This window comes from Morchella sextelata, assembly GCF_020137385.1.
Source record: "Morchella sextelata strain SCLS chromosome Unknown scls_6, whole genome shotgun sequence".
NCBI classification, from domain to species: domain Eukaryota; kingdom Fungi; phylum Ascomycota; class Pezizomycetes; order Pezizales; family Morchellaceae; genus Morchella; species Morchella sextelata.
This window is the reverse complement of record NW_025408621.1, coordinates 1,538,507-1,556,109: the sequence shown is the minus strand read 5'-3', so window position 1 is coordinate 1,556,109 and position 17,603 is coordinate 1,538,507. Positions and strand designations below refer to the sequence as shown.

At 50.0% G+C, this 17,603-nt stretch overlaps 2 protein-coding genes across 2 annotated transcripts; both read left to right on the top strand.

The window, feature by feature from the left end:
* Nucleotides 1-6,456: 6,456 nt before the first annotated feature.
* On the top strand, nucleotides 6,457-7,254 carry H6S33_011524 (uncharacterized protein; the record flags this gene model as incomplete). The annotated part of the gene is made up of 1 exon (XM_044842895.1): nucleotides 6,457-7,254. The coding sequence occupies one exon, from the start codon at nucleotides 6,457-6,459 to the stop codon at nucleotides 7,252-7,254; it is 798 nt and encodes a 265-aa protein (XP_044696292.1).
* A 6,351-nt stretch (nucleotides 7,255-13,605) lies between these two features.
* On the top strand, nucleotides 13,606-14,853 carry H6S33_011523 (uncharacterized protein; the record flags this gene model as incomplete). The annotated part of the gene is made up of 1 exon (XM_044842894.1): nucleotides 13,606-14,853. One exon carries the CDS (start codon nucleotides 13,606-13,608, stop codon nucleotides 14,851-14,853), a length of 1,248 nt encoding a protein of 415 aa, XP_044696291.1.
* Between the last annotated feature and the right edge of the window lie 2,750 nt (nucleotides 14,854-17,603).

The window sequence follows — 17,603 nt, the reverse complement described above, 5'->3', positions numbered from 1 at the left end:
ATGGACGATATCCTGTTGGTGAATGTTAGATGCACGCGCAGGCCTTATCTCCTCATATTCTAAGCGTCACTTCTGCTATCATAATTTGTAGTAGCACAGTGGAGGTGGTAAGACCGAAAACTGAATCTTCGAAGCTATGGTTTATGACCGGAATATGATTAATCAATCAATTACCGTTTCTTATAGACAATCATACAAGCCAACATAACTCGCTGATGTAATGAGAAGCAGTCAGCACACCTCCATTTGTAGGTCTATTCTGTTCGTCTATCGGCTTGAAGCTTAAGCAAATCACAGCATAACTAAATGCCCCGATAAGGGGCCACTCACAACCTCAATCCGCCGTGCGCATAGTAAAAAGCAAAGTCAAATATGTCATTTATTACCCCCCGGGTAAGAAGGCCCCATTTGGTACTATATACTAGACATAGGAGATTAAAGACAGTACAGTTTCGGGAAAAACAATCATAATCTACTGGCAAGCGAAAAAAAAAACCCATGAATGAATGTAAGAAGAAAACAAGGGAAAAAACAAACACAATATAGAAACCCGTAACTCCTATTTTCCCCCACCCCGCGAAGACATTCCCGTGCATTTTAACCCTGTGCCTGACATATGGAAAACACTCCTGAAAGATAGCTATAGCTAGTGATGAACACTGATATCAGCAATGGTTCTGAGTCATGTCGACGGCCTGTACTTACTGTATGAATTATGTCACGGTGGTTTTCTTCCAGTCTGCCGTGAGCGGGAGGAAGCAGTAGCTGGGGCGTAGATGTATCGACTGGTACTGGCCCGGAGCCATGGGTTTCTATATATAGTACAGTTATGAGTATTAGACCGATTGTGATGGTAATGACAATGACTACTAACTTTGAGTGGGCTTGAAGGAGTAGTCGGAGTGAGGTCAAAGCGAATTGTCATGGTTCTAGCCTTGTACATTGTAGCGGGCGATGGTTGGTGAATGTGTATTTTTGAGTGTTTGAGTGAAAGTGAAGGTTTGGATCGACTAAAGGAATCAGAGTAATTTTATTCTCAAAGGGAATCTTGTTCTAGTTATCGCTGGATGGCTACTTTAAAAGTTAGCTTTCGGGGGGCAATCGGTGAAGCTTTAAATACTCCATCCATGATGACCACCTTCAGGTCTTTATCTCAAGCCCCGTAATCCTACATCATCAAACGGCAAAAAAAGCAAAAAAAAAATGAAAAACTCGTTTAGTAATTCTCCTGGTGAGCAGGAATCATGGGGCACGCAATTAATGTGGTTGCACAACCGGCCGGCGGGGAGGGAGGGAGGCCTTACACATGAGGTGGACGGGCATTGGCACGCCCGCGCCGGTACACGGTGCACTGTGCACTGTGCACTGGTTAAAGGATGAGACCTTAACTGTCACAGCCGTTGGGCCAATGATTGGTAGCTTTGAAGTCATGGTATTGGGCCCGCAGGCGAAGGATCGTCTACCCGTTCCCACACGAATTACAGTATCCGAATAGAGTAACTATCTCATACGCATTACAGAATAGAACATCACCGAATCCTGGTTGGTAGCTTTTTTCGGTACCGGTAGGCATTTAATTGCGCATAAACGGGCTCGGGACAAACACTTAACCTGTTTTTCGGCACCCGGAAGGTGAGATTCACCAATAATCTGTGGGATAGGGTCAGGTTTTGTAAATTTCTTCAACCAGTCATAATACCTCTTAGCCATACCGAAAATTTCGCCCCGCCATAATGCCCCGCGAATAACCCTCCCCCGAATCATCTGGAAGCAACCACGGGAAGTGCCGAACCGGAAGGCATACCGTCGGTCAGTCAGACTACGACTATGGTATTTGACAATTGCAAGTACGTCGAGCACATGCTGTAGCCGTATGTCAATGATTGTGATAATAGCCAGCTTCAGGCGGGACATACATACATGTACATACCTACTGGTTTCTTGCCTGCCTGCGCTAAGCTTTCCTTTCTTTTGGAAACCACTTTCGATTTGGACTGTTTGTTGTTTTGTAACAACCATAGGCCCATAGCGACAGAAAATATTTCGTTTTGTTTCCAAGTTACACATAACTCGGGTACCTGATCCGAGTATTGCTTATTCCCACCTCCACTCTCCGCCCCGCAACCCGCAACCGGTGCATCATCCCAGAATCAAACCCCATCCCCCCCATAGACAACCGCTTTGAAAATTTCCCATGTGTATTGATGCACAAGTTTCAATGGGCCCGTTATCTGTGAAACATTTGTTTCCCACCCCTCATCTGTCTCGGGCGGAGAAGCCGCAATGCGGTGTGAGTTTTCTAGATGGCTTCTGCTTCTGCTCCTGCTTCCTTTTCTTTTCCATCACACGAGACCTTCCGGAAGATGTAGCCGGAGCGCCACCATTCCAGTCGCTCCCTTGCTTCAGAACTACTATTCTTAAGCTTCCAATGCACTCCTCTTGTTTGGGGTATTGTGGGGTGATAAGGTTTGTTGAGTAGACTATACATGTGAGTCTACCGACACGTTGGGATGGGAAAAGCGGCCATCATTCCGGGGATGCCTTTTCTTTCTTTCTTTTCTTTCTTTGCGGGGTTGAGATGCATGGAGATGTTTCTGGTTCCGGTGATAATTGGGGCGAGCAGAACTGAAGTAAGGGGGTGTGGTGAATGGTGGCGAGTGCTGGTTGGTGACCCGGCGGCTGGCTGGCTAGGAACCCTAACCCTTTCCCGTGTGCGAGTGTCGGCGAACACTCAGACGGACACGTTCTGCGAGTGACGCTTCTCGGACGACGAATGACGAATGACACGTTGTGGGAGGAATACGGGGGAGAGAAAACCCCCACCTGCCTCGCTAACTACTGAATGTCATCCTACACAGCTAATGGCCTCTGCCATACTTACTTGCTTATCCAATGCAGTAGGAGCTCCGGGTGGGCTAAAGACAAAAAGTTGTTACCGCGAGTGAGCCATTTTGAACGATGCTACCGGACGAATTGCTTTGCCAAGTAAGCCTCTGAACTCTACAGTATGATGCGGGTTTCGTTGTTTGAATGTTAACCAGTGCTTGCTTGGTGTTGCTGTCCACGGGGCTGCTCGAGGACGGATGCCCTGCTCGTGCACAACACTCACTACATGTACCTACCTGGGTAGTATTAGTTCTCCACAGGGCTTGCGTTATGTCACTCTTAATACGGCAGCTACAAACAATACTCCGGCTACATATATAGTTATAAAGACGCTCAGAACGCATCCCTAAATGGCAATATCCTAGGCATCCAGCTCTATACTGCTTACAAGTTCTCAAGTCAAAGCAATAACCCGAAGAAACGCACATCCAAGTGCGCAAATATTCTCCCGAATATTGGAGTCTAGCATGCAAGGTTCTTTTACAGAGAATTGGCTCTGACTACGAGAAGGAAAGTTTACTCGAGGAAAATAGATCTGCAGTGCAAAAGAAGGTACAACCGAACCCAAAGACATGATCTCCACGGCTCGGTAAAGACACTTCTTTTCTCTCCAAGATCTTCTTCCATGCCTGAAGATCTTCAACACCGCGCACTAAGCGCAACTACCGTCACGGCAATCTCCAGTCACGCCCGTTGAGAAGAACCAGGACCATCCTGTTGTGAATAATTGCCCCACCTATGAACAGAGCTCCACTGGAAATGATTCGAAGGAGATGAATAAAGCTCCGGTACATTCAGTAACTCCCCGTGTGTAGCCTTCCTATACGATGCTGATCTTATGCAGAGGTAAGAAGAACTTTCCGTTCCGAGACTTCAATGTTTCCTGAAAAAGAATTAACTTTTTTTCATTCTTTCTGCCTTTCTTTTTGTGAGGTATGTATGTGCATGATACAAAATTGACTTCGGCCTTTCCCCACGGAAGAAAAAAAAAGAAAGAAAAAGAAAGAAGAAAATTATTCTAAATCGAACTGTGGAGAAATAGGTAGAAAAAAATCTACATACCATGTAACTCATGTATGTGTATGTATGTTAACGTTGTTGCGTGATAGATGGTACAAATCAAAATCAACGTGGGTGACCGAAGTACCAAGCCAGACACAAAGACCCCAATCCTAATATTGCTTCCCCGGTAATGGAAGGGAAACAACATGATAACGACCAGAGTCTTACCTACCTACATCACAAAATATCTGCAGAATAGAAGACTCACTCATCTCTACTATCACCAACCCCCTAAAAGCGTTACGTGACAGTCAGGCTATTCTCAGGGCCCCACCAGATCTCTGGTCCCAAATAAGGTTCTATCTGGGCACCCTGAACCCCTCCGGTACTCCGGTGGCGTAATCATCAGCCAGCGTGGTGTTTTGATAAACCTCTGGTCTAACATTGGCTCGAGCGTAGGATCTAACGTGCTCGTTTTGCTTTTTTTCTATCTGTCTGATGTTTCCTTTTTATAAGGTCTGTTTTCCGGTCCAGTTCCTTATTGGGCATCAAGTCTAGGTATTTTGCGTGATCATTGCGCTTCAGTCATTCCAAACTGGGCGTCGATTAACCGCTCTAGCCCCTACGAAGCTGCCCATTCGCTGAACCTAGAGGCAAAGGAAAGTCTTGACATCCCACGATTCGTAGGTGTATTTTCTCTGCGAATCAGAGAGCATGGATCGTACGATTTTGCTTCCTCTTCTCTCTTCCTCTTCGTCCTTTCGTTTTGCTTACTGCATGTTTCACGGGAGGCTCGCTGGGCTTTGCGCGTTCTTTCTGGGAAAGCCCAGTGCACACACTACTACCTATATAAGTAACTTCTTCCCAAAACAGGTAGCGAGTCGGAGACCTGACCTGGGAAACACTCCCGTCTTCCCTTCCACAATCGGATTGTACCTAGTGCTACCGGCTGCGCATGGGGCTGCTGTGTTCTGTCTGGAAGATTTATCGGTAACCCTTTATTTCTACATGACCGTGACTCCCGTTTTTGCGTGCCAGCGGCGTTGAGTTGTTGTTGTTGAGCAGTGACGTCGCCGCTTGCATTGAAATTAGCGGGGCTCCATGTCTCAATTAAACCTCGAGATCTCGTCGTCCCTGCGTGGAACCCGTAGCTGGATGCGTAACTACACAAAAATCGACTCCACAACTACGTACATACGAAGTGGGAGGAAAGGATTGTAAAAAAAAAAAAACTCTAAAGCTGGGTATCGTGCATCCGGGCGGGTATGAGCTGAGCAATCAAGGAAGACGAGAGTGAATGACCATCGAAAGCAAGCTGCAAGCGAAAATAGTCTGGACCCTATGTAACCTGGGGGCTGCTTTGGTTGGTTGAGTTGGTTACGATACGATAACTTAATCTACTGACGGACTCTAACGTACTAGCACTCTGGGTGCGCTAACGACTATCGTGAAGTCTCGTCACTCACGGGCGACACGGGCGAAAAACATGAAAAAGAAACGACGACACACGCATAGTGAACAGAAAAAGAGGCGCCTGCATTGATTGACTTGATTGCCTGGTTCTGGCCCTGGGAAAATTTCCTGGCTTTGGCTTTGCTTTGCTTTGCCCGCGAAAGTGAGAGGTCACGCGGCGGATGGAAGAATTCCGAGGTAGGTAGATCTTTGGCCCTCACTTTTTTTTTTTGCTTGCTGCTCTGCTTTTCATGGAACTGTTGAAATGATTTTCAATTATCCACTTCCTATAGCGGAGCATGTATAGTACTATATTCTACTGTGCGTCCCTGTTGCTGCTGTTACTCTACTTGCTGTAGCCATACGTTACTACTGTATCTACCTACATGTACTATTGCCGCATTGTCATTCAACTTCAAGTTCAAGCTGTGTTCCCAGAAATTCAATTGTCCCGGTTTAATGTTGACCACGGATGGGTTGGGGGTTGTTGCTGTGTAGTGCCGCAATAAGCAGTATCCTGACCGTACCCCAGGCTGCTGCTGTATGTGGAATGCTTGCTGCTTGCTGCTTGCTGGCGTGCTCACTGAGTGTATTCAGTAAGTAGAGCTCTGCTCATTCACTCATTTACACATCCATTGCCGGGGGGGTTAGTTTAGTGGTGGAGCAAAGTGGATATATCACATCCCATGGGAACACAGTATTCGCCCCCCCCCCCCCCCCAAGCCAGAACAGAAAAAAAATAAAGTAACTACATCTGCCCGGCAACTGTGCTTCCTGGACAGTAGTCTTTCTACAATTGCTTTCTGCCTACCTTACCTACACCTACATACACCTCTTTTTTTTCTTCCTCATCCTTCCCACGGCACGGACGCTGCAGCAGCCCCAAGTATTATCAACTTACACCTCCTACTACTGTAGTACTCTCCCCAGCTACACCAATTTGCAAAACGCCTCTTCGTGACCCTCACCCGACAGACCGTCCCCTTTCTCCCACCACCCACACCCACCCAAAAACAAATCCCCAGTGAGACAGCCCGAGCTCCTCCTACCTACCCAAAAATTAGATCCTTCCACCCACACACACCTCTCCCCGCCGAATTAAGTAAAGAGGTCACGATGGTGTCGCCGTCCCCCAGACCGTCCTCCTCTAGCACTAGCTGCTCAGCTTGGGGTTCAAATACCAGCTGTATCCCCTCCCCTTCGACACAACACCAGCAACAGCATTCGTACTTTCCGCCACAGCAACTACAGTTAACTGGTTCTCAGCGTCGGAATAATAACACTTCTACTACTAGCATCAGTATTCAAAGCTCCAATTCGAATATATATACCATCTCGCGCTCATCTTCAACTGCGTCGTCGCCTACTACCACAAGTTCAAGCACTATTACTACCACTACTACCACTACTACTACGGGCACGGCACTACCACTACCACAACCCCAATCCCCAAGCCGCTCCCAGAACCAAAGCCAATCCCACTACTACACCCCCCAAGCCCATCCCCACCGCCACCCGCGCAGCCCATCCCGCACCCGCACCTCTCCCACCCGCACCTCCCCCACCACAATGCTTCCCAACCGCCCCACAACCTTCACACTGACCACCACCGCTCCCACGCCGTCCACACCCGCGCCCACCGCCTCCCCCTCCTCCGTACCCTCATCGAAGCTGGCCTCATACGCGCACTCGCTCTCGGCGCAGCAGCAGCTCCAGCTCCACCAGAAGGAGATAATCCACCAGGCCACGCGCATCCCGCAGCTGCTGGGCACGGGACCAATGTCGCCGCGCTTGATCCCGCTGGGCAGCCCCGGGCCAGTGACGCCGCTGACGCTGGAGGAGGGAGATGGATTCTTTGCGGGCTTTGGAGGACATGGAGGGTGTGGTGGTGTTGTTGTCGGACGGGGCGTATAGGAGCTATGAGGAGCTCTGGATACTACCTTGGTCTTTGAGATCTTGTTTCTTTTACCTCTTTCTTTTGGACTTTGGGTGGGGTTTTTGTGCTTTTTGCTTTTGCCTTTCAACTTTCTTGTGGTGATATGATTATGAGTGGAATGCAGTGGAGTGTGTGAATTGTGTTTTTATTTCTTCTCTCGTTTCCTTGGTCAAGTCATTCTTATGGAGTTTACCTGCTTTGGTTTTTTTGCTTGTTAACCAGGTCTGTCGTTTTTTTAACTACCATTGCGTGGAAGGGAATCAGGGATTCAAGGGAAAGGGAATAGGGAGTAGCATGGGTTCGCGATTATCGAAGCTGGGGAGGGAAAAAAGAATTGGGTGTTTCTGTTTTTGTTTTCATGTTTATTTTAACGATATGATGCCGGATGAGATCTGATGGGATCATGGGTTTGTATAAAAAAAAAAAACCTAGTTTAATGGCTTTTTTTTTATCTACGCGCTGATGGGGATTTCTACTATTTACTGCTACTACATAGGATCAAGAATAAGAATTGAAGAAGGGTCACTACAAACAATCCAAAAACACTCTCTCAAGTCCCAATCCGCAATTGACCGCCCCCCAAAAAGGCCCTCCCTTCGAAACCCTCCCTAATCAATCCAAACTCAGCTAGGTACTCTCCTCTAGGTACGCTACATCGACCACCTTTCTGCGGGGTGCATGCGCAGCCAGCCCCAAGTCTCTCGACTTTTTGGGCCCGCACATATTAATACCAGCATGGCCACCACCACCGTACCTCTTGTACTACACAGCACCTTCCTCCACCAGCAGCAAGGGGCCCAACAATTAAACCAGGCCACCATGTAAAGTACATAAACCCAACCAACCAGTAAGGAACGTGCATGCAGCTAGAGTAGCAAGCATCGCACATGCCAGTGATTAGAGACATTTGGGCCGACGGTTCGCGGCTGTTTGGGGGTGCAAGTCTGGAGATGAGGTCGCGCGAGCAGAATTTTTTTTTTCAGAAAGGACCGAGTTGAGTAGGTGTAAGTAGATACTATTAGCAAAGCACTCGCGCACTCACTCGGTGCAAGCGCAGTTGGTTATTGGTGGGGTTTTTACTGCGCGTGCTACTACTACTGCTACTATTGCTACTAACTGACTGCTGACTGCCAAAGGTACATTCATGTACGTATACGCACTCAACGTACCGTATGTACCGACCTTACCGAGTATTACTTGTACCCCCCATGGCCAAGTACCTAGAGCACCTACACACTCTCCATGTAGCTAACCAGGCCCATGAACCACCACCCGTCTTGCCCGTCCATGCCATCTATCCCTCCCTCCCTCCCTCCCTATACGCCGCGGAACAGCATCATTAACAGCGAGCGTCGCCCTGCACGCTCAGGCACCGAAGCACCGAAATTGAAATCTTCCAGCTACATAGTTACTAGCGCAATAACAATATAAAAAAAAAAAAAAATAAGCAAAGGGCTTTCCCCGCGGGAATGGCGCCAACAGCGGGCCGGCCGGAGGGTTTCAGTGTGGGCGGGCATACCGTATCCGGTGGGTAATGATATTCTGAAGCTTAAGCTAAGGCCCCCATGTGGCCGTTTGGAGATGCTAGTATTTGTAATTGTTGTATTACCCTCGTGTCGTCCTCACTCCTCACTCCTCCACGTCCACTCCCTCCTCCTCCAGGTTTCTGGTTTCTTTGTTTTGGAAGCTTCTACATACATACAGATGCAATTGATGGAGCTAGCGAGGGTATCTATTTTCCACTCTCCATGTACATGTGTGTAGCTGTTTTCTATTCATAGAGACTTAAGCCCTACTATGCTAGCAGCAGACTAGCAGTGCGGGGTTGATTGCTGGTTTGGTTCGAGAAAGAAAGAAAAGAAGCTACAACACCCTGCCCTGCCAGTGGTCAATTGCAAACTCAATCGTCCATCAAACAAAGAAGTCGAGATTCCCGCCCCAGCCCTGGGCCCCCAGCTGCTGCTGCTGCACAGACAGTCTAGTCGTCATTCATAGGCCAAGATGACGCCCACTCACTCCATCCCCATATCGACATCCCTACAGCACTCCCTCTGCTCTGCTGCTCTACTCTATCTGCCCGCCCGCACCGCCCGGTCCCCGTATTGACATACAGAGGTATCTACAGTAGCAATTAACCACACCTCTTCACTCTGATTCGAAGGGACCCCCAGCTTCCGCTCTCCTCCTCAGAAAAAAATAACTAACGTTACCCCTCCCCCTCATCCCGCAACGTACGAGAAATACGTAGTGAAACGAACGGCACTCCCAGTTACCCCATCTCACCAACTCGGTCCCGCAGTCGACGTCAGGGCAACGCCGATCACGAAGGTCCTTAACTCTTTTTTTCCAGGGTTTTTTCCTCACTCTGGTTTAACCCTGGCGATCTTACCGAGTGGTGGTAGGTAGTGCTTTTTTTTTTTTCTTTCAACTGCGTGTCGGAGGAGCCCTAGAGGGCCTAGTCGGCCCTGGAATTGGGGAATTGATTGTCGGACTGGTCGGTTTGCTTTTTGGGGTCGGTTTTATCTTCGTGGGTTGGGGTTGCGGTAGAGATGGGGATTGGGAGGAGGGGGAGGGAGGGGAGGGAGGGGAGGGAGGGGAGGATTGTGGGGGGATTAGTTTACAATGTGCTCGAACGCTTCGAGATCCTTAGGATCTTTTCTTTTCTTTTTCATCCTTAAGTTTCTTGTCAAGGCTGAAAAATGCGCACTCTGCGAATCTTCCATTCGACACCTCTACTCTAGGGCCCTCTAACCAAACTAGAAACACTAGCCAGCCAGCCAGCCAACCGGCGGCGGATGAGCAGATCTTCCGTGGGGCACTCAAACCCTACTCTACGGTAGGTAGGTACTCTGACTGACTGACTGGGGGGACGACTCGGTTAACCGTGATGATATCATACCTTTCCCTCCTCAACCTCTGTCTCTGCGCTTCCATTCGTTGCCGGGTAAGGGTCCTTGTGTCTCTCTTCTCCGATCTCCCTACTCTACCCCCCCCTCACCCCCCCGCCTCGACCGCACTTTGCCTTGGGATTTGCGGGGTACATGTTCCTAGGGTACTGTCTCTACTCTACAGTGGTACATAGTGCCCTGCCCTGCCCTGCCCATACCCACGATGCGACAGCACGATAGAGTAGTGGAACGTCATATTTTTTTCCTTCTTTCTTTCCTTTTTTTTTCTTTCCTGGTATCTTTTTTTTTCCCCCCATCACTTTTTTTTTTTTTTTTTTTTTTAAATTTTTCCATCGTCTATTAATTTTACCAGGATCACAATATCCGTAAGGAAGAAATAATTAATAGACTCTACTAGTCTAGAGGGATCGAGTAGATAAGTAGGCAACCACATAGTACATACGTCTTCTTTCCTTTTTTTTTTTTTTTTTTTTTGGCGCAGCTAGCTAGCAAGCAAGCAGCATGTGTGATCTTCACCTAGCAGCATGGCAGCTCCCCGGATAATTTTTTTTTCTGCCCTCTCTTGATGTCGCTTCTTTTTTCTTCCGTGAGACATGCCATGGCCGACGAGAGACAGGTCGGATTTAATTTCAAGGTGAAGGGAAGGGAAGGGAAAAAAAAAAGGGTCAGGGAATAAAACAAAGGGTGATCATGAAAAAGAGAGGGAAAAAAAAAAGGTGAAATCTGATATGGTAGATCCTTTTTTTTTTTTTTTTTGCCCATCCAGATAGATGATGGACCAGATCTCACCCTTGCAGATATAGAGATAGATAGTTCAAAGGGAAAAAAAAAAACGGACAAGCGAGATTGATCGTTCATAGCCGGTGCGAGTGCGAAGAGTGAGCCCTTCTCGGGCTCCTGTTGGTCGGCCGGTACAATTCAGCACATCATTGATTGAATTCAACCCGGGACCACGAAAAGGCGGCGCGTGTGGTGGAGGGAGGAATAGAATAGAATAGGGTGGGGGGTATAATTTGATGAATTTGATATATTTTTTTTCTTTCACGGGCGGGCGAGGGAGCGAGTGATGACCCTTATCGACGACACGACACGAACACGAACAATATAATCTTTCGAGTTTTTTTTTCATGATGACGATGATGGCGGTGGTTGTGGTGCTACTCTACGACAGCCAGCAGCCAGCCAGCTACCGACCGCCGCGGGGCCGGGGGGGCGGGTACTACCGGTAGCTAGCTAGAGCACTGTAGCTAGCAGTAATTCATTCATCGCTACCAGGAGATTTGCCCGTCTTTGCCCTGCGCCTACTGCCTGTCTTGTCTTGCCCGTCCAATCTTTCTTTCTTTCCCTAGCTACTGCTACTGCTAGATGCGTGACATGACTCCTCCTCCTCCTAATCTTCACGATTCGGATTTGTCTGCATATATAATCGGCGAGCTTTTGCCGGCGCGTCACGTCAGCTAGCATATATACCATCCACCCGTACCCGTACCGGCGGGCGGTGGAGCGGCGCAACGACGTAATGAAAGTGTACCCACGACGTCGTTGAGCTGCTCCATGGATGAGTTTCAAGATTTTATGGTTGCGATGTTGGGAACTGGCCCACACGCGCGCGCGCGCGGTCTCACTTAGGTACAGGTACAGTAGGTACATGTAGCCTCTAGTCACAGAGCCTCAGGAACCGCCGGTATGCAGCACAGTAACGGGGGGCCTCGTGATATGCGAAAATCAGAATCCCGTATCGCCACAGACAGCCAGACAAGAAAAAACGCTGCCCAGGGGGATCGAAGGGATGAGCAGAGGCACGCTGACGTCGTGGAGCTGGAGCTCGAGGTCGGCTCGCGTGTGCATCCTTGTTGGGGGGAGGGGCCCGGGGCTGAGACTTTTCATCATTGCTTGCCTCCTCCTCCGGATCCTCCCAGCTGCTAGTCGCCGTATAATTTCTTGTCTTGACGGTGAGTAAAGGAAAGGGTGAAGGAATGAGCGGATCTCAGATGCCCTGGTCTGGCAGGCACGATTCCCGCTGAAACCGCGATAGCTCTCCAGCGCGAAGCGAAGCGAGCAAAAAGAAAAAAGGAACGCATTACGGAAAGGACGTCATGCGACGGACGGACGGACGGTGACTGCGCGTGAAAAAGCAATAGCAATTGCCATTTGCAATCCCTCGACGCGATGGAGCTGAAAGAGAGGGAGGGAATGGATGTGGGGTTTTTTCTTTTTTGCTTTGACAGGTTGGGGAGACCCTGCATGTTGGACTAGAGGTCTTGAGAATCTCCATGGCCGAGGAGGGAGGGATTGAAATGGTTGATATGAGATGGGATGGGAGATGAATGCTATGCTACCGAGATAGGGATGCGCACTCGACCGAGTGGGAGTGAGTGTAGTTAGAGATGTGAGCGTGCAAGGGAAGGGAAGGGAAGGGAAGGCAATTAACGATGGAGGCTCAGTGAAGCTTGATGCTCGACGCTTGATGCTTGATGCTTGACGCTTGATGCTTTCCCGTTGCGGCATAGCTACCCGCGCTGATCGTGAGATGGTTGGCTTGTGATGGTGTGGCGTTTCTATTACCTTCTCTACTCCAAACATATCCATGATCCAAACAATTGAACCACCACCACCACCACCACCCGACAAAGACCTAGCGATTGGAGCAGAGAAAAGTTTCCCTTCATGGCAATTGTTATTTCTGGTGTCGCTGCACTGAACCTAATCTAACCCATGCCCGCGCGGTCACGCTTATCGCCGACTGACTGACCTTGCCAGAAATAACAATTAATCATGTACATCATGATCATACCAGCTCGTAGTAGCTCGAGGCCTAGACGTGCGTACGGGTACGGGGGGGGCAGGAGTGTTTCTAGCCTTGCAAGCAATTGCTCTTGTCCTGTCGCATATGCACAGATACAGAGCTCTGATGCGGGCCTGTTGTTCTTCTGCACCCCATGATCAAGCCCATTGCTCAATTGCACTTGATTACAACTGCCATGTCGTGATGTGATGGGGGGTGTTTCGGAGATTGACAGCGGAGTATGTACATACGTGATGTAGGTTCGAGGCAGCTAGCTGGAGGTCATGACCCTGATCGTTCAGTTCAGCCTCAAGGGCCTCACTCAATTGCAAATGGGAATACTATGTCACGCAGTAATTAAAGTTACGGGGCCACCTACGAGGGTGTTGCGATTTTACGTTGTCAGCAATTAATAGGTCGAATTCGAAGCCTCAGATCATGAGTAGCTACAAGCACTAGTGATAGAATTTGCAAGGCGCCACATCCCCACAAACCCACGTCCGGGTAAGGCCCCAACGCCCAACGACACCTGTGGCTCCCAATCCCAATATCCACAAAAAACCACACCCGCCCCGACCCCCCCACAACACCCTCCCCGCCCGCCCACTCCCCGACCTCCCCCCACACACCCCGCAATGGTCAAACTCAAGCTCAACACCTCCGCCTCCACGCTCTCCGCGCAAAAGCCTTCGTCCGCGGCCGCCTCCAGCTCCTCCGCCGGCGGCGGCAGCACCTCAACCCCAAAGACCCCCAAAATCAAGCTCAAGACCAAAGCCTCCGTGCCCACGCTCAAGCTCAAGTCCTCCTCCTTCAGCCAGGCGACGCCGGCCTCGCCGCTGCGCACCCCCGTGCTCAAGCTCAAGACGCCCAAGCAGCCGGCGGCGCGCAAGCGGCGCCACGAGCCCGGCAACGGCTACGACAGCGAAGCCTCGGACCGCGAGGAGGACCCGGCGATCGAGGAGCAGTTCATCCTGCGCATGCCGCCGGGCGACGACTGCGAGTACGTGCGCGACGCCATCGAGCGCAAGGAGCTCAGCCCCAAGAGCGACATCTGGTTCAAGTTTAAGGACGCGCGGCGCGCGGTCGTGTGTGTGCGCGGGAACCTGTACGCGGGGGTGCTGGTGGACCTGCCCAGCATCATTGAGAGCAACAAGACGCTGGACAAGAAGGCCATCTTCAAGACGGCGGATATATGCCAGATGCTGCTGGTGGGCGAGCGCATCAGGAGCGAGGAGGAGGTGTTTTCGCTGCCGGTGCGCCCGCAGGATGTCACGTACCCGCATGGGCTGACGCCGCCGATGCAGTGGGTAAGGAAGCGGAGGTTCCGGAAGAGGATCTCGAACCGCACGATTGAGGCGGTGGAGGCGGAGGTGGATAGACTGCTGAGGGATGATGAGAGGGCCGAGGCGTCGTCGTTTACGCTTGTAGATGCGGCGGAGCTGGCAAGGGAGGAGGAGGAGGCGGAGGAGGGGTATGACCTGCTCGGAGGGCAGGGCGAGTATGACGACGAGCAGGACGCCGAGGGCGAGATGGAGTATGACTTTGCTCCGGGCGAGGAGATGGACGGGGATACGCTTGCCAATGATTTGGAGACGGCGCTCATGGACGAGATGGAGGACGAGGCGGCCGCGCCGGAGGAGAGCGAGGACGAGGAGGACGACGAGGAGGAGGAGCCGGAGCTCGACGAGGAGGCGGCTCAGGCGGCGCAGGAGCAGCGCAAGCTGAATGAGGAGATCCAGGACCTCCAGGAGGCGATCAAGGCGAAGGCGAAGGAGTACGACAGCATCTCCAACGTCATGCTCAAGGCGCGCATCAGAGGCGTGATTGCGAGCTTCCAGAAGGAGCTGGAGCTGAAACTGACGCAATTGGAGGGAGCGAGATAGGACGTTAGTTTTTTTTGCTGATCACAGCTAAAGACGGTGTTTGCTACCATTCTTTTTTTCCCTTTTTTCAAAAAATTCCTAGTCGTTTCTTCCTTATCTTGCACGATTCTTTTTTTTAATTAGTTATGGCATGTACGATTACCATAGAGTCTTATCAGGTTGGCGTTTTTCTCTCTCTCTTGTTTTTCTTTTTCTTTCTTTCTACTAGTTTGTATTGTGAGAAGATTTGGCTGGGCGGGTGGCTGGTTTCCTGGCGGGGAATCGAATTACGGAAGCTGCTGCATAATTGCAATTCATGGTTCTTTTTTCTTTCTTTCGCTTTCTTCATTCCGTTCTTTCAGGAGTTGCGCATGTTTACAAGATTATTCTTTTTCTTTTTTCTTTTTTGTGGGGGCCTGGGTTTCACTTACGAGAGGAGATCAAGGTCGCGGGAGAAGAGAGGGGGGGGTGGAATGGCATCGATTGTCGTACCATATCGGCATGAACCTGCTTTACTTCAATTGCTGCAAGATAAGATTTTTGTATCTCTACACTCAGGCAACATGGACTTGACTCCGGGAGAAGAAGGCGCGCAAGAGGAAGCATCACCGAAGAGCACTCGTCCCGCACGATGTTTCCTGCTCTCTTCTGATTCGGCGCTTTCAACCCTTTCCTCTTTTTTCCCCTAATCCAACCCTTGTCCTGCCATGCCCTGCCCTGCCTGCTCGTCTATGTACCAATTACAGATGTGCCTTTTCTAACTGCCGTTTCATCCTGAAGAGTAATACCCATGACGACGATGATGGTCTCGTTTAGCAAAATAAGCCAAAATAAATAATAATAAAAAAATGACGATGAAAAAAAAAAAACCCCGGGTTTCCTTTCCAACGCTCTCTACGTAGCCGGGGTGGGGAGGGCGGCGGGGCGTTCCGGAATAGAAGATACCTACATACCTACCTGTAACGTAGAGTATGTACTCTTACTTCTCCGTCCAATAGCCAACGGTGAAACCCAAACTGCTTCCACAGTACCGCTTCGAACGCATCGTGCATGTAGGCCCCGTACGGCGGTAGATAGGTCGTTGGTCCAAATTACCCAGATTGCCGGACGCTTGACTGCCACGCTTAACGCTTATCTGCTACAGCTGTAGGTACATGTAGAGTGCGTGTCTCTTTCCCGGGAGAGCGTTTGGAGAGTAGGTACATCATAGAAGGTAGAGAGTTTCATCACGCCCTGGTTCGTTCCGTCCACTCAATCCCTCCATTACTAGAGTACTAATATTTCGCTGACGTTTTTGAACTGGGCCATTATTGCATACACCCAAAATCATGAGCTTGGCGTATTTTTGTATGGCATGCAATATCAGTCGCGTCCACAAACGTCAGAGAAATACGAGTAGCTGCGCGGTGGGAGCAGTACCTACATGTACATGTACATACAGCACGTACAATGCACACGTACGGTACATGCAAGTTCACCGTGTACCTACTGTGCCCTAGGTATCCTCCTGCTCTCTCCTCTAGCTGGATGCCCTCCTCCCAGCTAGCTTCTATCCATCCCCCATCCCTACATCCGTCCCTCCAGAAGGCCCTCGGAAATTAGGCGGAAAACCACTCTACACTACATGTACCTACCCCCAAGCGCCCTACATACGTAGAGTAGATTAGGTTCTGGTTGGTACCGGGCAGGCAGAAAAAAAAACACTGCACTGCACAAACAGGCAGAAAACCCCCCAAAACAGCGTGTTGCACGCGGCGGTACCGAGCGAGTGCTGTATGCAGGGACTTGCCTGTCACGCGGCACCGAAAGTGACGTGCTGCTACATAGTGTTCGTCCCCCATCCCAACCCCACCCCATCCCTGGTAAATACGTGAGAGAGAGAGAGAGAGAGTGCGATTAGGGTAAGCCGAGCAGTAATTGCACCTGCGATGCTTTACAAGTTGAGTTACTCTGCGAGTTTAGAGCGGCGGGAAGGGTCCGGGAGCGGGAGCGGGAGGGAGGGAGGAAGGAGTACTGGTGAGGGTTGGGGATCCATCTGTGGTTCTCTGCCTACCTCCCCCCAGCTAGCCAGGCAGCCAGTCCAGGGAAACGAGGGAGGCTACTGTAGTTAATTTACAGTACCTACATTCATGCCTACAGCTGCGAGAGCTGGGGGAGGAGGTGGTGATGTCGTTCGTTGGTTGATCCGCGTACGTTTCGTTTGGGTAAATTCAACATCTTTTTTTTTTTATCTATGCCCCATCCGGGTGATATGATGGACCCTTCCCTAGCTAATCGATAAGATAGGATAGATGATAGACAAGATAAAAAGATAAGAAACGGCAGCGGGATGCGCATGCAGAGAATTCTTTTTTTTCCTTCTTTTTTTCCCTCCGCAAAAATTGGGAGGGAAGGGGGAGAAAAAAAAAAAAAAAGAAGCGAAAAATGTTTCACATTTAAATATTTATTAAGCCAAAAGATTATGCGCCGCGTATGGTGTGGGGAAATTTCGAAACGGGCAAGTGGCGCGCGCGCGCGAGACGCTGCGCGGCCGAGTGATGGGTAATGATATGCGCGGGATCAGCCATCACTCACCCTCCCATCACTGTCCGTCACCGTTACTACTATGGTGGGCGACACGATATCGGGGTCGGTCTTGGCACATGTAAAAATCTCCATCAGGTAAATCATCACCTATTTAGTAGTGAAACAAGTGTTTTTGAGCTCACAGATGGCAGATCATAGCCGTTTTTGGTAATCAACCGAGTGCTTTATGGTGATTGACAGGGGTA